Raw genomic sequence first — 21135 nt, 5'->3', positions numbered from 1 at the left:
AAGCCACTGAGAATGGGAGGCGAGGAGTCACAGTTGTTCCAACGGCCCAGGAAGCTCGTCTTGTCCCTGAGCCCCAGATGAGGCGCTGTCTGGAGCAGCGGAAGTGCTCCTGGCCTGGGGCGGCCCACCTGTGGTCACGCGTGGAAGGGAGCGTGTGGCTGGGCCATCGGAAACATGGCTGCCAGGAAGGATGAGAGGGGCCGGGAGCTGTCTGCATCACTATTACAGGCTCTGCAGGCCCAGCACATCTCCTGTCACTGTTAACACAGACCTAGAAGTCTTCAGGATGCTGAAAATCAAGGGAACTCTTGCTTCCAAAACTTTGGTGGCTTTGTTCTGGGGAAGAACGTGTTAACATTTGAGAACATTCTCCCCATTTAGATCTACTGAGCTGGACTCGAACTGGTCTTGGTTTCAGCTGCGATGCATGCAAGTTGGAGGAAATGCTCACGCAGTAAGTTCATCGCAGACCTGCTGTTTCCCTTCTCGCTATAAGCCGGAGGGAAGTTGGGTATTTGCATGTATGAGTTTGGGAGGCCCTATTGAGTAGCTAAGACAAGACAGACGGGCCTGGGAGTGGATGGCCCTGGTAACTTGTTTATCCCCAAATCTTTTAAATACCTCGTAAGCACAAAGCTCTGGGCTGGGTGCTGAGATACAGTGCCGAACAAGACAAAGGAGATCCCCTTTCTTAGTAACTTCTGTGTAAAACATAACTTCTCAAGTGTCCAATTAACTTATAGTTTTAAAAGAGCAGGTCTCTTTACCCTCCCTTACAAACCTAAATAAAGAGCCTCAAATATGTTAAACTTCATTTACAAACCCCGTATATCTGATGAATCCAGTTGGGTCAATACAAGGATTGCTCATACAGGTTTCTAGAATGCCCGTTTTCATTGAGATATGGATTCCGACCCTTATGAGGTGGTTGGAAACAGTTTCCTCTAACTGTTGAAACATTTATCTTATCTCGTGCTTATGCTGTGGTTTCTGTTCACGAAGAAACAGCACTAGACAAGGTGATGGTTGGCGTGGCCCCTGTTAACCAATTTGTCAGAAATTCCAAGTTAGAGGAATTCAAACTGAAATGAATTTCTCATGAGCTAAAAGTAGTCCAGAGTGGAAAGCGTCCCCCCAAATAACAGAATAATTCAGAATGACCAAAGTGGGTTGATGGAGAAATGAAGGGCCACAGCTTTGTCATTTTGTACCGTGAGTCTCATGCCCGGTTACAAAAAAATACCAATGTTCAATGTGTGGAAAGCGTTCCCTTTTACAAGGAGGAGTTGACTTTAAATTAGGTAGTACGAATTCTTTTTGTAAATTATGTGGTTTGATTACTTTTGTTTTCACTAGTATTTCCCAAAAACTCGTTCATAACATGAAGTAATGTTTTCAGTCATAGGTGAGATTTAATGCCGCATTGCTATTAATTCATGCATTTTCCTCTGTAGTCTTCCTTTTTCCATCAACACGGCTGTGCCACCAATGACACCAATGCCAAGTACAACAGTCGCGCTGCTCAGCTCTATCGGGAGAGAATCAAGTCGCTGGCCTCCCAGGCAACGCGGAAGCATGGCACTGATGTAAGTCACGGGTGGGTTGGATCGCCTCCAGCAGATAAACATTCGTTTCGGTACAAAAAGTGGTTTTGGGGGCTCCTGTGTGGCTCGGTCATTTGAGCATCTGACTTCGGCTCAGGTCATGATCTGACAGTTCGTGGGTTCGGGTCTCGCGTCGGGCTCTGTGCTGATGGCTCGGAGCCTGGAGCTTGCTTTGGATTCTGAGTCTTCCTCTCTCTGCCCCTCCCCCGCTTGCACTCTGTCTCTGTCTCTCAAAAGTGAATAAAAATGTAAAAAAGAGAATTTAGGGGCACCTGGGTGGCTCAGTTGGTTAAGTGTCCGACTTCAGCTCTGGTCATGATCTCGCGGTTCATGGGTTCAAGCCCCATATTGGGCTCTGAGTTGACATCTCAGGGCCTGGAGTCTGCTTCAGATTCTGTCTCTCTCTCTCTCTCTCTCTCTCTCTCTCTCTCTCTGTGCCCCTCCCCCACTCGTACTCTGTCTCTCTCATAAATAAATAAAAGCAGTAAAAAAAAAAAAAAAATTTTTTTTTAAAGTGGTGTTACCTATCCCAAACAGTAAAACCTTCTAGCTGGATTCTCTTGCAAGGAAACCATGTGTAGTCGATTCTTGAGGTTCATGGGAGTGATGCACTGAATGAGTAAATGCCGAAACATCACTCCTAGGAGAGAGAGAGGGCTAGGTTCCTGTGAGTGTCTGGTCACAACATTCCCATCAGCTGATCAGTACATAACCTTATTTTACATGTGATACTATTTAAGGACACCTTATTGAATATATTATTAAATTTTTAAATTAAAAAAAATTAAGTTTATTTATTCTGAGAGAGAGAGGGAGTAGGAGGGGCAGAGAGAGAGAGAGAGAGAGAGAGAGAGAGAGAGAGAGAGAAAATCCCAAGCAGGCTCCGCACTGTCAGCACAGAGCTCGATGCAGGGCTCGAACCCACGAACCTTGAGATCATGACCCGAGCCGAAATCAAGAGTAGGATGCTTAAGCAGGCCGAGCCAGCCAGGCTGAATATATTATTAATATGCAATTAAATATATAATAATTAATAGTATATTGATATATATATCTATATATCTATATCTATATATGTATATAATATTTAATATATCATTAATATATAGTTATTGACTCATTAACACTGAACTCACTGTCCACAGCACTGTAACTCATGCCCGGGGGTGGGGGGTGGGGCTTACCTCATTCTGTGTTTTCTCTATAAGGCACATCACAGCCTTCCTGTGCTTAGGAACACAAGGTGGGACTTCGGCACTGGGCTTGGGGGCCATTTTAACCAATGAAATCACCAGCAAAGCACAGCAATGTGAAAGATGTGTCGCTAAATCGACCACAAAAAAGGACACTTACTTACAGTTTGAGCTGAAACAAGGAGACAGAGCATCACCTTGTTCAGCCTCAGCTGGGAACGTGCACCTCGGGGTGACCTACATTCTTTACTGATCCACACATGTCTATGAAGGACCACAGAAGTGTCTTAAGTCCTGACTTGGGGGTTACAGATAAATTGTGGCAGGTAGGTGAATTTGCAAATATGGAATCCACCAAAAATGAGGATTGATGATACTCTAGATACAATATGCACTTGGATATTGAGCCCTCCGTCTTTCCTTTTCAGAAACGGCTTGTGAATCTGGTCCTTGACATCCTCAAGGCTTGGAAGCAAAAGTTACTGGGTTGATACATAACCAAAATGTGCTCAGGGGCCCCGTGTAGGCCTGTTAACTGATTGTATAATAGCGGAAAGTACCAATCATTAGCAAACAGGTCTCTAGAAAGGGAGTGAGAGTATTAAAGAAAAACTTTTAAAGCCAGGTGAAGGACTCAGCACACACTTTATGTTTTTGCTCTAGCTGTGGCTTGATAGCTGTGTGGTTCCGCCTTTGTCCTCTCCACCAAAAGAGGAAGACTTCTTTGCCTCTCATGCTTCTCCTGAGGTATGTAGTCTGCTTTATATAATTTTAAAGTATGCTTACTCCTACAGTTATAAAGGGCATATATTGAAATGTTTCACTTAGGATCCAAGCTAAGCCGCTGTGATAAACAACCCCGAAATAAATCACTTTACACAAGATAGAAATGAATCTCCATCAGCAGTTCGGAAGTCGCCTGTCCAGGACTGACCGAGGGATTTATTTTGCTCTTCTCCACGTACTGACTTCTATCTCACAGTCCAAAGTGTCTGCCCCAGCTCATGACCTTTCACAGCAATGGGAAGGGAAGCTTCTAGGGAAGCGTGTGCCCCCTCCTTTTACTAAAATAATCTGGAGGCAGTGCACATCACTTCCATTCATATCCCAGTGGCCAGAATTTAGTTACAGGCCCATGCCCAGGCTCCAGGGGGCCGAGCTGTTATTACTGGTGGTCTGCCATGATTCAGGTCACAGCTATGGAACTGACCAAGAACGAAGACAGGTTTTTTTTTTTTTAACCAAATTTTTTTTTTTTTTAACATTTATTTATTTTGGGGACAGAGAGAGACAGAGCATGAACGGGGGAGGGGCAGAGAGAGAGAGGGAGACACAGAATCGGAAACAGGCTCCAGGCTCCGAGCCATCAGCCCAGAGCCCGACGCGGGGCTCGAACTCCCGGACCGCGAGATCGTGACCTGGCTGAAGTCGGACGCTTAACCGACTGCGCCACCCAGGCGCCCCAATTTTTTAACCAAATTTTAATAGGGGTTTGAACCTCATTGTCCCTGTTTAGTCGTGCCCATAGAGCATACCGTATCTCAAGGCTATTGTAAGAATGAAGTCAGTACAGATGCAAGGAGTTAGGAGCTGGCACAGGGTGAACCGTCAGTAAATGCTATCAGAATAATGATCTTTGTCGTTATGGTCCGACAGGAGCCAAGAACAATCCCCAGATCTCTCAGGTCAGGGAACGTGAGGCCTCCAAAGCCTAAAATATTTACGGAGCTGTCCTGTGAGGAAACGTAGGTGGACCCCTGGCTCAGAGCCTCAGATGTCTGTTCACTGCCCTGCCTCTTCCCAGCCCCACTGGGGAGGGAGCATTGTTTGCTTAACCCGTTCTGTAACCAACTTCCAAGTAAAAATGTGGAAAGGTGTATAAACTGCTAAGCCTTGATTTTGTTGTTGTTGTTATTATGATGTGCACATACACGTTCATTGACATAGTTAACAGTTACCAGAAACAATTCTCAAAAAAGAAGAGAACAGAAAACAAAAGAAAAGATAAGGTGTTCTGTCATGATCGGTGCCTCTTGTTTAATATAGAACGAGATCTAGAACGTCCAGGACTAGTAGCCGAGAAGTGTTAGGAATAGAAGTGACAGGCTGGAAGGAGGAGACAACAGTTTGGTGCCTAGTGTGGGAATTCGTGTGGAATTAGCATTAACGTGAACTCACGTTTGTTTCAGCGTGTCTCTGTACGCACACTCACGCACGCACACACTCTGTGGAGCACGATGACAGGTAGTGGATACACATGGGTCAGCAGAGACAGACACGTGTATTACCCGCCTCTGTCCACCAAGAGGCCCAGCGACAGGGACGCTCCGGTACACAAGCACACCCAGCACCCACATCTTGGTTTCTAATTGCCAGGAGGACCCGGGGCTACCTTCAGAGAAATGGCCGATTCTAGGGCCCGGGCCACTGGGGAGCCTGGAGTGCCCTGGAGTGTCGGAAAGTAAGCAGGTGCTGGGCAGAGCGGGTGGCAGATAGGGGAGGGCATGTCTAAAGGACTCAGGAACCAACTGGAAAGAGGTCCCAGTGGTCAAAACTGGAATCATTCAAGCAACAAAATAAATAACGACAGTTCGGATTATAATCCAAAGAATGAAACGAACATCCACGAGTCCCCACTAATAATGATGAGATGATTGGATAAATAAGTGGAGAGAAGGGATGATTTTTCTTAGAGAAAAATTCAGTCATATCTGTAGATAGTCTGCCCCTCCACAGATGCAGCTCCACCCCCTCTCCCCTTGAGTGCAGGCCAGACTTGGTGACTTGTTCCCAAAACTGGGGAATGGGAAGGGGAAAACAGTGACTTTATCAGAGAAAAGCCTGGCAGTCACCACCTTAACCAAGGGATCAGGGTCCGCATCGCCCACATTCAGGGAAGCTGACGTGTGGCAGTGAGAAGGGTACCTCAGCCCTGTGCCATTCTTCCCCCAAACTGAGGCTAAGCACGAGAAAACATCGGACACACCCGAACTGAGGGATATTCTACAAACTAGCCGATCACTACCCTTCAGAAGCTCGAAGGTCGTGGAAAACCAGGAAAGACTGAGCAGCTGTGACAAACCGGAGGAGACTCGGGAGACACGACCGATGCAGCATGGGAGCCTGGAACGGATCCTGGAACAGAAAAGAGACGAGGGTGGGAAAGTGGTGAAATCTGAATAAAGTCTGGAGTTTAGCTAATAACGATAGCTAAATCATTGATCCCTCCGTGATAATTCTTAGTTTTGGCAGACGTGCCGTGGGTACTTTACCATCAGAGGAAGGTGGGTGAAGCGTATATGGAAACTCTACTATCTTTGCAGCATTTTTGCAAGTCTGAAGTTATCACAAAATAAAAATCTGGTGGAGGAAAAATAAGGAATTGGAGCCTTAAAACAGAGACTTAAGAATATACGTGTTTTCGACACCATTTTTCAAGGAACTGAAACAAAAAAGTCCCAAAATCTGTGTGGAACCACAAAAGACCTTGAATAGCCAAAGTAATCTTGACAAAGAAAACCAGAGCTGGAGGCATCACAATCTCAGATTTCGAGATATACCAGAAAGCTGTAGTAATCAAAACAGTATGGTATCGGTGCAAAAATAGACACACAGTTCGATGGAAAGAATAGAGAAGCCAGAAATAACCCCACACTTACGTGGTCAGTTAATCTACAACAAAAGAGGTAAGACTCTACAATGAGGAAAAAGTCTCTTCAACAAACGGTGATGGGAAGACTGGACAGCGACATGCAAAAGAGTGAAACTGGACCACCTTCTTACACCCTACACAGAAAGAAACAACTCAAAATAGATTAAAGACCTAAATGCAAGACCTGAAACCATTAAATTCCTAAAAGAAAACATAGGCAGTAATTTCTGTGACATCAGCCACGGAAACCTTTTTCTAGCTATGCCTCCTCAGGCAAGGGGAACAGAAGCAAAGTCAAACTCTTGGGACAACACCAAAATAAAAAGCTTTTGCGTTGCGAAGGAAACCATCAAGAAAAGGACAAGGCAACCTACCGAATGGGAGAACATATTTGCAGATGATATGTCTGATAACGGGTTAATGTCCAAAATACGTAAAGAACTTGTACAACTCAACACTGAAAACAGTAAATAATCTGATTAAAAAATGGGCACAGGAGGGGCGCCTGGGTGGCTCAGTCGGTTGAGTGTCCGGCTTCGGCTCAGGTCATGATCTTGCGGTCTGTGAGTTTGAGCTCTGCATTGAGCTCTGGGCTGACAGCTCAGAGCCTGGAACCTGCTTCAGATTCTGTGTCTCCCTCTCTCTGTCCCTCCCCCACTCATGCTCTGTCTCTCTCTGTCTCAAAAACAAATAAATATTAAAAAAAAAAAAATGGGGCGCCTGGGTGGCGCAGTCGGTTAAGCGTCCGACTTCAGCCAGGTCATGATCTCGCGGTCCGTGAGTTCGAGCCCCGCGTCGGGCTCTGGGCTGATGGCTCGGAGCCTGGAGCCTGTTTCCGATTCTGTGTCTCCCTCTCTCTCTGCCCCTCCCCCGTTCATGCTCTGTCTCTCTCTGTCCCAAAAATAAATAAATGTTGAAAAAAAAAAATTAAAAAAAAAACAAAAACGTAACTACCACAAATAACAAGAAGGGACCATTAAGATGCTGCTTTCAGGGGCGCCTGGGTGGCTCAGTCGGTTGAACGTCCGACTTCGGCTCAGGTCATGATCTTGCCGTTCGTGAGTTCGAGCCCCAAGTTGGGCTCTGTGCTGACAGCTTGGAGCCTGGAGCCTGCTTCGGATTCTGTGTCTCCCTCCCTCTCTGCCCCTTCCCTGCTCATGCTCTCTCTCTCTCTCTCTCTCTCTCTCTCTCTCTCTCAAAAACATTAAAATTTTTTTTTTTTTTAAATGGGTAGAGGGCCTGAATAAGCATTTTCCCAAAGAAGACATCCAGATGGCAAACACACAGGAAAAGATGCTCCACATGACTCATCATCAGGGAAACACAAATCAAAACCACAGTGAGCGATCACCTTACACCTGTCAGAATGGCTAAAATCAAAATCACAAGAAATAATAAGTGTTGGACAGGATGTGAGGAGAAAAGAACCCTCACGTACCATGGGTAGGAATGCAAATTGGTGCAGCCACTGTGGAAAACAGAATGGAAGTTCCTGAAAAAATTTAAAATAGAATTACCACATGATCCAGTAATGCCACTGCTGGCTATTTACCCAAGAAAATGGAAACACTAATTCAAAAAGATCTATATCCCTGTTTATTGCAGTATTATTTACAGTAGCCAAACTCTGGAAGCAGCCCAAATGTCCACCATAGACGAATAGATAAAGAAGATCTCTCTCTCTCTCTCTCTCTCTCTCTCTCTCTCTCTCACACACACACACACACACACACACACACACACACACACACACACAGGAATATTACTCAGCCACGAAAAAGAAGGAGCTCTTGCCATTTGCAACAACATGGATGGACCTAAAGGCTATAATGCTAAGTGAAATAAATCAGACAGAGAAAGACAAATCCGATGTAATTTCACTCACATGTGGAATTTAAGAAACCAACCAAAGAGACACATAAAACAACAGACTCTTAAATACAGAGAACAGACTGGTGGTTGCCAGAAGGAAGCATGTGTGGGGGGGTGGGGGAAGGGTTGAAATAGGTAAAGAGGGACAAAGAGCACACTTATCTTGATGAACCCTGAGTAATGTATGGAGTTGTTGAATCTTTATATTGTATACCTGAAACTAATGTGATACTGTACGTTAATTATACTTCAATTAAAAAAAAGAAAAAAGAATAGACACGTCTTAATATTATCTTTCCTTGCCGCTAACCCAGGTACCTGGAAGGTGACCATTCCATTATTAGCTTTGCTTTTTTTTTTTTTTTCTTGCTTTGCTGACTGGTGAATTTTCTCACCTTCAGGTGAGTGGGACAGGCTGGACATCAGCACAGCCAGAAGCATCTTCTTCGTCACCAAGGAATGTGGAGACCACTCCAGCTAATAATGAAGGTAGTCTTCAGAATTGTCGTGTGATGTTATCCTTTGGTTCAATGGCTGTGAAACTATTAGAAAATAAGGTCCTGTGGGGCACCCGGCTGGCTTAGTTGGTGGAGCACGTGACTTTTGATCTCAGGGTTGTGAGTTTGAGCCCCACGTTGGGTGTAGACGTTAGTTAAAAATAAAATCATTTTTTATCTTTAAAAAAAATTTTTTTTAAATGTTTATTTTTGAGAGAGACACAGAATGTGAGCGGGTTAGGGGCAGAGAGAGGGGGAGACACAGAATCCGAAGCGGGCTCCAGGCTCCGAGCTGTTGGCACGGAGCCTGACGCGGGGCTCAAACCCGTGAGCCGCGAGATCATGACCCGAGCCGAAGTCGGTCGCTCTACTGACTGAACCACCCAGGTGCCCCTAAAAATAAAATCTTTTTTAAAAAAAAAAAGGAAAGAGAAAATAAGATCCTTGTATTTCATGAAGGAAAGATGCCCATGGTACATTATATAGTGGGGGGAGACGATATTACCAAACAGGAAATATGATCTCATTTTTGTAAAACACTGAAGCAAAAACATATACACACAGAAAACATTCTGGAAGGTACATACCAAATTGTTAACCAGAGAATAAAATTACTGAATGAATTACTTTTACTTTCAACTTGATATAGTTTTGATGTGACTGAACTTTTGTAATGTGTCTCTGTTACTTCTACGGTCAGAAAACAAGATTTCCATTTTAAAACCAATTCTATGAATAGTTGGTATCTAATGATTTACCTTTGGTGACTTTATTATAGGATTGTATTTATTGTACCTGTACTTATGTCCGTTGCTCGCATTTAGAAACATCACTTATGTGATAGGAATAACAAGGATCAAGATGTCAACTTTTCTGGTTTAAGACTGAGCATCTTTTGTTAGCGGGAAGGCTTGAGCAAATTAACAACAAGGTGACATTTGACAGCTACGTGGGCACCCTGGAGCGTGGCCAGAAGGGCTGGCTCGCATACGCCGAGCCCGGAGCTGCTTTGGGGAACTTGAGAGAACTTCGTGAAGTAGCAAAGACCAAACATTCCACCAACTTTATGACTGAGATGCTTACTCGAGAAACTTCCTGGCGAGGGTTTTGCTGGAGGGTTGGAGAGAGTGACTGATACTTACCAAGAAGAGAGTCCTGGGAGAGTGGCCACTCAGGTCTCTGTGAGTGGGGTAGGGAGCTTGCTGTGAGGAAAAGTCACTTCGTTTGCACTGAAGTGCAGGTGTAAGGATGGGAGTGTGTGAGATTGCAGCAAACTGCAGATTTTAGGATGCCGGTTTTTCATTTTACTTGTCTTAGGAGTAGACCTGTCAGTGAACCAGGACGGGAACCCTTTGCATTCTGGGGAACAGTGGATGAGTTGGGACAAGCGTCTAGCATTTTGGATAAAATATTACAGTAAAGTAGAATTCCTTCTTTACTCTTTATATCAAACAAAATGCAGGCGGGTCAAGGATTTAAATATAAATCATGGAAGTATAAAGGTGCTGCAAGAAAACAGGTGGAGGTTTTCTGTCCTCTCGGAACCGGGGAAGCCTTCTGTGCATGTTCAAGCCTCGTGAAAGGAAGAGATTAACGAATCTATCACAAATGCAACATTTCTGTTCTGAAGAGATGCTTTAAAGACAGGTGATAAGCGTTTTGCAATTCATATATAGACAAAAAGCTTGTTCCCTTCATATGCAAAGGACGCTGGCATGGCTGGGTTTTGTATGATTTGCAGTCTGTGATGTTTTGGCACATTTCATTCTTTGTGCCTGTGACCCTAAGTGTCTGGTAAGAAGACAGACACCTTTCTTTTTTTTTAATTTAATTTTTTATTTTTTAAAATTGACATCCAAATTAGTTAGCATCTAGTGCAACAATGATTTCAGGAGTAGGTTCCTTAGTGCCCTTCCCCATTGAGCCCCTACCCCCTCCCACAACACCTCCCGTAACCCTCAGTTTGTTCTCCATATTTATGAGTCTCTTCTGTTTTGTCCCCCTCCCTGTTCTTATATTATTTTTGTTTCCCTTCCCTTACGTTCATCTGTTTTGTCTCTTAAAGTCCTCATAGGAGTGAAGTCATATGATTTTTGTCTTTCTCTGACTAATTTCGCTTAGCATAATACCCTCCAGTTCCATCCACATAGTTGCAAATGGCAAGATCTCATTCTTTTTGATAGTCGAGTAATACTCCATTGTGTGTGTGTGTGTGTGTGTGTGTGTGTGTGTGTGTGTGTGTGTGTGTATACACCACATCTTCTTTCTCCATTCATCCATCGATGGCCATTTGGGCTCTTTCCATCCTTTGGATGTTGTTGATAGTGTTGCTATAAACATTGGGGTGCATGTGCCCCTTCGAAACAGCACCCCTGTATCCCGTGGATAAATGCCTAGTAGTGCCATTGCTGGGTCGTAGGGTAGTTCTGTTTTTAGCTTTTTGAGGAACCTCCATACTGTTTTCCAGAGTGGCTGCATTAGCTTGCATTCCCAGAAGACAGACACCTTTCTAAGTGGCGCGTAGCAATTCAACTCCTTAGACCCACCCTGCCCTGTAGCCGCACTGGCCCTTCGGCCCTGTTGCTTGCAGTGGGAGTCTGTCCTCGGTTGTCATGTTGCCGCCTCCTTCCTGGAGTCTCTGCGCGAACGCCTGTCCTCAGAGAGGCTGTGTCCACCCCACGGACACTCCCAGTCACGACCACATTTATGTGTGGTCTCCCTCTTAGCGCAGCTCGGCCTGGTTCTGGGAATTACCACGTCCGTGTGTGTCCCTTCCCTGGGCTGTGAGCCCCTCCAGAGGGGGATTGTTTTTTTTTTTTAAATGCATTTTTTTTTCAACGTTTATTTATTTTTGGACAGAGAGAGACAGAGCATGAATGGGGGAGGGGCAGAGAGAGAGGGAGACACAGAACCGGAAACAGGCTCCAGGCTCTGAGCCATCAGCCCAGAGCCCGACGCGGGGCTCGAACTCACGGACTGCGAGATCGTGACCTGGCTGAAGTCGGACGCTTAACCGACTGCGCCACCCAGGCGCCCCGGGGATTGTTTTTTAAGAGAAGGAATCTACCTGAACCATCGACGGGTTTGTCATTGTCCAGAAGGACAGAGGAGAAAAAATAATCCCGACACTGTCCTGACTAACACAGAGACAAGGCAAGCGTTGTACCTTCTGAAAGTACCGATGGCGATTTGAATATTGTTACTGTTACAACTAGTTAGCATAAGAGGCCTTTGGAGGTTGAAGCATACGGGGCCCTGGAGGTGTCTCTGTGACCTCTGGAGTCCAGGTGTCTCCATTTGATTTGCTAACAGGAAACTGAGATAACTACATGCAGAACAAGATTCTGTTCTTGTAAATATTTTAAACCCTGCTTCTTAGCCGCAGAGTTTCTCCGAAAGGTTTTGTTGTTTAGAATTCCACCTCCCCTTGGGGGCGCCTGGGTGGCTCAGTCAGTTAAGCATCGACTCTTGATTTCCTCTCAGGTCATGATCTCAAGGTTTGTGAGTTCAAGCCCTGCGTCAGGCTCTGTGCTGACAGCGTGGAGCCTGCTTGGGATTCTTTCTCTCTCCACCCCCCTCTCTCTGCCCCTCCCTGACTCTCTCAGGTGCATGCTCTTACTCTCTGTACATAAATAAACATTAAAAAAAATTTTATAGGGGCGCCTGGGTGGCTCAGTCGGTTGAGCATCACGACTGTGGCTCAGGTCATGATCTCACGGTCCGTGGGTTCGAGCCCCGCGTCGGGCTCTGTGCTGACAGCTCGGAGCCTGGAGCCTGCTTCGGATTCTGTGTCTCCTTCTCTCTCTGCCCATCCCCCGCTTGTGCTCTGTCTCTCTCTGTCTCTCAAACATAAATAAATAAATGTAAAAAAATTAAAAAAAAATTCTTGTAAAATAGAATAGGGAGCTAAAAAGAAAACCAATAATCGACAAACTTGGGTAACACGTGGTACCGAGCAAGTTGAATGTGTCGTATATTCAAAAGCACATTTAATGAGTGTATTTTCTGCATTGATATCAATATGTTTAACTTTCAGGTGGACCAGAGCAAGGACCAAGTGTGGAAGGTCTTAACGCACCAACAAAGGCTGCTTTAGGTAATGTGCCTACGACTCCATATTCTGATTCAGACAGTGAGATTCGTTAAGAGAGAAAGATGAATCCTGGCTTTCCATTCTGCCTAGAATGTGTAGAGTAATCCGGCATCATGATTACTAATCTATTAATAAGATTTTTATCGAGCAAAAATGCCGTTCCCCTTTAGGACCAGCCTGAGGCCCGTGAGTGGCAGCAACCAGTGTGGGGTCCCTGGCTGAGCTGCTGAAACTATTGATTTGCTCATCTGTGTTGAACTGGGTTATGTTCCCAGCATGAGCAGAGGGCAGAGCGACGTCTCCTAGAGTGTTCTTCTCTTTCTGATTTTACCAGGATCTTTAATTTTTCATCATCAGGGAATTATACTCTGAAATGAGCACGCATTGCATGGCATTAATTGGAAAGCAAGTACTTTGGTGAAAAAATAGCTGAACTATTAGAAATGTTCCAGATATTTTCATCCCGAGTTAATAGCCTCGTAGGAGGTTGGGAGCAGATTATGTGAGTGCTTTAACATGGATCCAAAAGAAAGTGATGGAAAGAAAAACTTCCATAGATATCTTTTTCATACTTGGCACGTAATGATGTTATTCTCTCGTTAGGGCTAAATTTGAATCTTTAGTTGTGTGTGGTTTTATGCTGTCTTTTCTTATTTAAAAAAAAAAAATGTTTTAACGTTTATTTCTGAGACAGAGACAGAGCATGAGTGGGGGAGGGGCAGAGAGAGAGGGAGACACAGAATCCGAAGCAGGCTCCAGGCTCTGAGCTGTCAGCACAGAGCCCGACGCGGGGCTTGAACTCACAGACCGCGAGATCATGACCTGAGCCAAAGTTGGTTGCTCAACCGACTGAGCCACCCAGGCGCCCCTATGCTGTCTTTTCTATTATTAAAGCACATTCTCATCTTTGTAAGAAAAAAGTTAAAATTTTATTCTTACTGGGTCTCTTAAACATAATTGTAGAAACAGAATGTGTAATCTATGATTAAAGTTTACCCAGAAAACGATTTTTAAGAAACTTTATCTTAAAGCCTCATCTGTTTTTGTGCAATTTAGAAAGCCTTGCTACTCAAATAATGGAATGCTTTGTAATTCTCATTGATTGATGTGATAAATCTGTATGCAAGTCAGGGTGAAAAACCATACCACTGCTTCCGTTGTGTGCATAATGCCTGGCTAACTTTATATCTTAAAATAATTCTAAAAGTTTTTGAAGAGCAGAGCTTAAGAGGAGAGTTGGTTCTAATGTATTTAAGAAATGCTCTGAAGAAAGCAATGAGTGGGGTGGGGTGGGGTGGGGTGGGCAAGGCCAGGCTCTTCATTTCTCTCTAGTGTGGTGTGCACAAAATGTTTTCTGTGAGCTTGGATCCTACTTAGAAGTGCCGAGAAACTCCATTTTAACAAAGCTCTCTTAATCTGCAATACACTCATGTGCTTGAATGTTCTGGGTGACCAACTAAGGTGGAAAATGTTACAGTCTCTTACATAATATGTACAATATGTTAGAATTAAAAAAAAAATACGCTAGAATTAGAAAAATTGCATATTTCTATTGGTCTGACTTTCTACTTTTTATTTTTTGACAGAGGTGTCCTCTATCATAAAAAAGAAACCAAATCAAGCTAAAAGAGGAGTAAGTATTGCATATAAATATCTGGTAGTTTGGCTTTAAAATAGCCTATGTTCTCAAGAAAGCCACCTTTGTCGTTAAAAAAGTTTTTTAAATGTTTATTTATTTTTGAGAAAGAGAGACAGAGCATCAGTGGGGGAGGGGCAGAGAGAGAGGGAGACACAGAGCTCAAAGCACGCTCCAGGCTCTGAGCTGTCATCACAGAGCCCAACACGGGGCTTGAACCCATGAACCATGAGATCACGACCTGAACTGTAACGGACTGAGCCACCCAGGTGCCCCTGTCACTTTTTTAAAATTTATTTTGAGCCATATTGTAATAATAAATGTGACTTTTTTTTGGAAAAAGAGAGAGAGAGTGCATGCACACGAGCTGGGGAGGGGCAGAGGGAGAGGAAGAGAGAGAATCCCAAGCAGGCTCCATGCCCAGTGCAGAGCCCAACGAGAGGCTCGATCTCAGGACTATGAGATCATGACCCGATCCGAAGTCAAGAGTCAGACCCTTAACCGAAAGAGCCACCCCGGTGCCCCATAAATGTGGCTTTGATAAAAACCTAGGTTTTGTTCCATGAGGTGAATGTTATACGTAGTGAGGATTTTCTAGAATGAGTGTTTGACAGCATTTCTTTTGCTAATGACAGAATTCTAAAAAACCAGGAGAGGCCCTGTGGGGGTTTCTGTCGTGTTTGCGTTTCTAATAAGGGATGCTGTCACCAGGGTGTGATTCCTGATGTCCGTCATCTTACTGGCTGTGTGATCTTGTTCAAGTCAGTTAACCTGCACCAGACTTGAGTTCCTCATCTAACCTGGGGATAACAGTAGTGCCAACTTCACAGGGTTGTGAGGACTAAGCGAGAGAACAAATATGAAGTGTGGGTTGCAGTGCCTGGTGGGTAATAGTCCTCAGGAAGTGTTAGCCGTTAGCTGAAGCTTTCAAACAGCGTGGGTCGAATCTAATCTTCTATATCTTCTAGCTTGGGGCCAAAAAAGGAAGTTTGGGAGCCCAGAAACTGGCGAACACATGCTTTAATGAAATTGAAAAACAAGCCCAAGCTGTAGATAAAATGAAGGAACAGGAAGACCTTCTGGCCAGCGCGGCACCTAAGGAAGAATCAATGTAAGTTTGATTTAGTTATAGTAGCGTGTGTTTAGTGAATAAGGCTATTAATCAAACAACTCTTGAGATTTGCTTTCAAAATGCCATTTAATTTTTTTCGGTGCTGGGGAGGGGGGAGTTGCCTGGATTGGTGAAATTGGAATGATAATGTGGGGTACCTTGAAGTCAGGCCAATCGTTTTGATGAAGGGGGTGTATTTTGGAAAGTGAGTTTGGTGATGAGATTAGGACAGACAGACTAGGGCAGAATCTGGAAACCAGGAAGCCAGTCAAGAGAATTGTAAGTAGACATTTCAGGCTCTTGAGAGGTTTTTGTTTGTGTTGGAAACAGAGGAGCAGTATGGCCGCCTGGAAAGTGCATGTGCTGGGTATAAAAAAAATCATAAGGAGAGAAGAAAGCAGAGTGAGCACAACACCTAAAGGAAAGGCAGCTTGGGTTCCTAGTTCTTATGTGTACTTATTTTATTTATTTATTATTATTATTATGGCTTGCGTTACTATGGACGGCATAATGAAGAAAATAATAATGCTTATTTTATGAGGCTTAATGCTTTGAGGGTTAACTTAGTTAACGTTTATTAAAGTGCCTGGTACAGAGTAAGTGCTCAACCCGCTGTGATTTCTTGTTATTCATGCTAGCAGCTTGCTAAGGGATGTTCTAGTTGGTAAACCCAGAGAATTGGAAGTTGCTGTTTCTCATTGTCATTTAACTCCTAGAACATAGGGGGCAGCACTAAACTGTAGTTAGACTAAATGTGGTTTGAAATGCTGTATGTAAAATTTGCTTTGAGCTGTGGTCACAGACTTCACTGTAATTTCTCTAAGCTGGGATCTTGACCCTGAAAATGGGGGGAAGGTCCAACCTGAGGTTTAGACTGCTTCTCTTGGTGTTTGGGAGTGGGCCCTGTGCAGATTGTTCATGCGTGGTTTTCCTGGAGCGTGTACAATCTAGAGCCTGATCAGAACAGAAGACACGGAACACGAAGCACCTGCTCCCTCCCTGCAGGGGGGGTGGATGGAGATTAGCGTATTGTTAGAGGCAACACCAGCCTTAACTCGAATCTTTCACTAGGACGGTTCAGTACAGCGTATACGCAAAGATGCGGGCCATGGGTGTTTATGAATTTGATTTGGGACCTGCTTTGACAGCCTTCCTGGCCGTGTTCAGGACAGCCACACCACTGTGCCCAAGACACAGTCCTCCCTCTCAGACCCGTCGCAGCCCCATCCCGCCAAGCCAGGGCTGCGCCAGCTCCGGGAAAGCACACGTGTCTTATCCTAAAGACGCAACAGCGTTATTTTTCTGCAAGTTAATTTTTTAACGGCTGTAAATAGAGTTATTTTCAGTTGAGTAAACTGTCAAGGAACGGCATTTTTCTCTGTCTTCAGCCTGTGAAACCCTAGCTGTCTGTCCTAGTCCTCACCTGCTGGCGGTTCCTGGGCCCACCCTCAGAGGAGCCTGTGCACAGTGGGTGGGAAGATGAGGGAGAGGAGAGCCGCCCCGGAGCCCCTTCCCTTGCTTGGCCTGAGTGGCTTGGGAGCCTCCCCTGAGCAGGGCCTGGGAAACACGGAGCCCTGATTCCTTGGTCCTGTGGGCGTTGCCATCCCCGCGTTACGGGAAGCCCAGGTCGGAGAGCAGGTGCTGTTGGTGGCGGTAGCCTCAGTCCCAGCCAGATGCTGAGGAGGAAAGTTCTCCCGTCTCACATCTTCCCAGTGGAACGTTTTCTTCCCGGCCGTTCATCTTCTCCAGAAGAATCTGCCGCTCCAGTTTTATCTGTTCGTGGTTTTCGGCAGATCTGTGGTCTTCCTCCAAAAAGTTGACGCAAGAGTATCACTTATTTTCTGAGTGATAAAACTGGGGATGTGGTCAGACCCTGCTCTGTAGGAATAATGGTAAAGAAAACAAAACTACCAGATTAAAACAAAACAAATCCTGACTAAGGGAGGAAACAGCAGCAGTGTTATTTTTTTTTTCTGTTTTCTGTTTACTCTTTTTTTTTTCTAGTAAGAAATTTAGTTGTCATTCCCTGTTACTACAGGAAAATGTATTTATATTATTATGGAATTTACACGGTGCCTTTCTTATGAGAAATTCATGAGATTTTGCACAATTTTATGAAACAGATAATAGCTTAGAATTCCTGATAACATGGGTATATCACCTTTCAGGGCCCCAAGTTTTGTTGCTGTCTTACTAATATAAAATACTCTTGTTATTGCATAGTTTTCTTTATGAAAAATTAAGTATTTGTAACGTTTTTAGGAATCTGAGAGCAAGGGACAGTGTTGGATACCTCTTTTTACCCCTTTGGTACATCATTCGTAACAGGTATTTGATAAACAGATGATTAGTGTCTGACTAGTAGCACAGAAGGAAGGTTGGCTAAGAAATGAGTGCTCTTGGAAGCCTGATTCTATAGCGGTCCTCTGAAGAATCTTTTGCAATTAAGTAACTCCGTCTTAATTTATATATTTGGTTTTTTAAAATGCTTATTTATATTTGAGAGAGAGAGAGAGAAAGAGAGCTCAAGCAGGGGAGGGACAGAGAAAGAGGGAGACAGAATCCGAAGCAGGCTCCAGCCTCCGAGCTGTCAGCACAGAGCCCGATGCGGGGCTCAAACCCACGGACCGTGAGATCATGACCTGAGCTGAAATCAGACACTTAAACCGACTGAGCCACCCAGGTGCCCCTTAATTTAACTACTTGTAAAGTCAAATATATGTGCAAACCAATGCACCTAACCTCATACTTTTGCTATGTAATGCAAAAAGTATAAATATTAGCTCAAGTAAGAAATTTTGCTTTTTACTGTCCTACGTAGACTTAATCTTAGCATATATTACGTTATTATGCGGCAGGTAGTATATGATGATGTGATGATTAATATATGATGATAGGTGATATGAACTAGAACAGTAAGGTAGGGTCAGCAGCAACCAAAAAGCAGGTGTAAACTCATTCAAATTTTCTTGAACATCTACTCAAAAAAGACCTTTAGGGGAAGAAAAAAGCCAATTTGCCTTCATAGTTGTTAATTATGGAAAGAAGCACGAAGCTCAAATTATCAGTGACGTGTTTAATTTCACTTAGTGTTTTAACTTGAGAACACAGAATTAAAGCTAAATTAAGGAGCCTTTGGTTTTCTGGCAGCGTTTCATCACTGCGATTAGCCTATAAGGATCTTGAGATTCAAATGAAGAAGGACGAGAAGATGAACACGAGTGGCAAAAAAAAGATAGAGTCAGAGAGACTCGGCATGGGGTTCGGAAACTGCAGGAGGTACGTGGCTTCCAGAATTTAAACGTTGCTAATGGCGCATGGAATTTCCTTATTGGTGTCAACTGGGAAAGTATTTTCTCATGATTCCTTCCTTTCTTCAATTGTTTTACTCCTCTCTAGTATTCAACCTAGCATGAAAAGTTCCAAAGTGAGTCAAAGCAAAAAGGAAATAGGCCTGACTCATTGTTAAGCGGATGCTGCAGACAGAACTAATATGTGTGACTGCATCTTGTGTAATTAGTTCCAGTCCTCACAAAGGCCCAGTATTTTTCGATGCTTATGCCAAAAACTATATATGCCGTTTTTATTGCTCATGTTTTTAACCCCACTAACGTTTTTGTTGAAAGTATAAAACGTTTATTCTTTGGTGAGCACAAGTGTCTTCCTGAACTGATATAATTCCTCTCCATTTTATTCTCTGTTTTCTCCAGTGGTATTTCACATTCCGTGACTTCAGATATGCAGACCATTGAGCAGGAGACGCCGATCATAGCAAAATCAAGAAAGAAGTACAGCGATGACAGCGGTGACCCTTATTTTACTTCCAGCTCAAGGTAACCTGCCCCAAATCAGCCTTAAAGCGTTGTTTTAGAAAGTGGTCATTAATGTGGACCTACTCGCTTATTTGCATTAAGAGCAAATACAAATCAGTTTACTTCGTTGCGTTTACAAGCTTTGGCTGGAGTCAAGGGTGTCCTTTGGAAAATTATTGGGGAAAGATTCATAAGTGGACAATGCCTGCGAGATGTTTATAATAAAATCAGTGACCAAGAGTTGAAAATAGAGTAGGAACTTGCGGGGCGCCTGGGTGGCTTAGTTGGTTGAGCATCTGGTTCTTGACTTTGGCTCAGGTCACAACCTGAATTCAAGCCCTGTGTCGGTTAGCACAGAGCCCGCCCGGGATTGTCTGTCTCCTTCTCCCATTTGCCCTTCCCCTGCTTGCGTGTGCTCTCTCTTTCTCTCTCTCTCTCAAAAATAAATAAACTTAAAAAAAAATAAGAAGTAGGAATTGTGTTTATCTAAGTGTGAAATTGGAGAACAAGGCAAGAGCCCAAAGGTCCATATCCTTTTGTTTCAGAACAAATAGCAAACACTATTTGTGTGTGTGTTATCAATTCATGGAAAACACTAGTACACTCTGAAGGCTCTCAGGGTCAGCTAGGTGCCGGTCCTTCAGCCTCCACCATCAGATTGGGACCAGTTGCCTAACTTCGGTGTGAAGGCAACCGTGGCAAGTACCACGGTTCAGGTTCAGGGGCCCGAAGGGCAGGGAGAACAAGTTGAGACTTGAACTGACTCACCGTGTGAGGTTCTTCCAAGAACCTGACCCGTACAGGAGAGTCCTGCTAAAAAGGCACCATGTAAACCTGGGCTGTGAACTGGAGGTGAGCACCAGCTGAGAACACAGGGGTGAGAGTGTAGACCCCGGTTCAGACGGTCTGGATTTGAATCCTGGCTGGGCCACTTAGTGACTGTGTGACCTTGGCCAAGTCGCTCAACCTCTCTGTGCTGCAGCTTCCGCCTCTGTAAGTTAGAGATGCTGGGGTCTGCTCACTGTGTTGTGCGATGGTAAACGAGTTGATGCAAATGGAGCACTTAGAATAGCGCTTGACTATTTGTGTGATGTTTAGCTGCGTTTATGACATAGGAGTTCAGTTCAAGAGACGTGACTCAGTCTAAATGTGTAATTACTGTGGTTAGATTCTTAACTACGCCGAGCGCCACCTTCAAGTTTGGAGCTCGGGAAAATCGAATGTGTCCATCAGTCATGGGCGGTGCGTTGAAGGAGGCTCCGTGGCTCACGTCTGGAAGGCCATTACTGTCGTCTGACGGTTACTTACGCAGGCTTGAAGCGGTTTCGTATCTACATGGGATATATGTTTCATATACATACGAGATGCACATACATGTTAACTATTAACTGGAAGCTGATTGTGACACACATCCTCCCAAAGCTCATAGCTTAGTACTCTGCCTAAAAAATTCTCCTCGCACTGCTTCCCATTCTGTCGTCAAGTCTGGATATTTTACCAAAAAAAGTTACTAGGTTAGTGGTGTTCCCTGTCAGTTACAGGGATGGTTTTGCACCTGTTGTGAGTCACTTGTATAACACACCAGGTGTGGTTTACACAGAGGCAACCCCCCAATCATGCCTTTCAAAAGTATTTAGGGGTGCCCGGGTGGCTCAGTCGGGTGAA

At 44.3% G+C, this 21135-nt stretch overlaps 1 protein-coding gene across 1 annotated transcript in view; it reads left to right on the top strand.

Moving 5' to 3' along the window:
* LOC115518797 (ADP-ribosylation factor GTPase-activating protein 3-like) overlaps positions 1 to 21135 on the top strand; it is a 55578-nt gene that overhangs the window by 13751 nt on the left and 20692 nt on the right. The window contains 9 exon segments of the mRNA XM_030322318.1: positions 382 to 454; positions 1455 to 1586; positions 3461 to 3544; positions 8723 to 8810; positions 12855 to 12914; positions 14498 to 14544; positions 15516 to 15658; positions 18809 to 18937; positions 19369 to 19491. Coding sequence (XP_030178178.1) covers positions 382 to 454; positions 1455 to 1586; positions 3461 to 3544; positions 8723 to 8810; positions 12855 to 12914; positions 14498 to 14544; positions 15516 to 15658; positions 18809 to 18937; positions 19369 to 19491 — 879 coding nt within the window.

The sequence above is a fragment of the Lynx canadensis genome, chromosome B4 (genome assembly GCF_007474595.2).
Source record: "Lynx canadensis isolate LIC74 chromosome B4, mLynCan4.pri.v2, whole genome shotgun sequence".
In the NCBI taxonomy this organism is placed as follows: domain Eukaryota; kingdom Metazoa; phylum Chordata; class Mammalia; order Carnivora; family Felidae; genus Lynx; species Lynx canadensis.
This window is presented reverse-complemented; position numbering and strand designations above follow the sequence as displayed.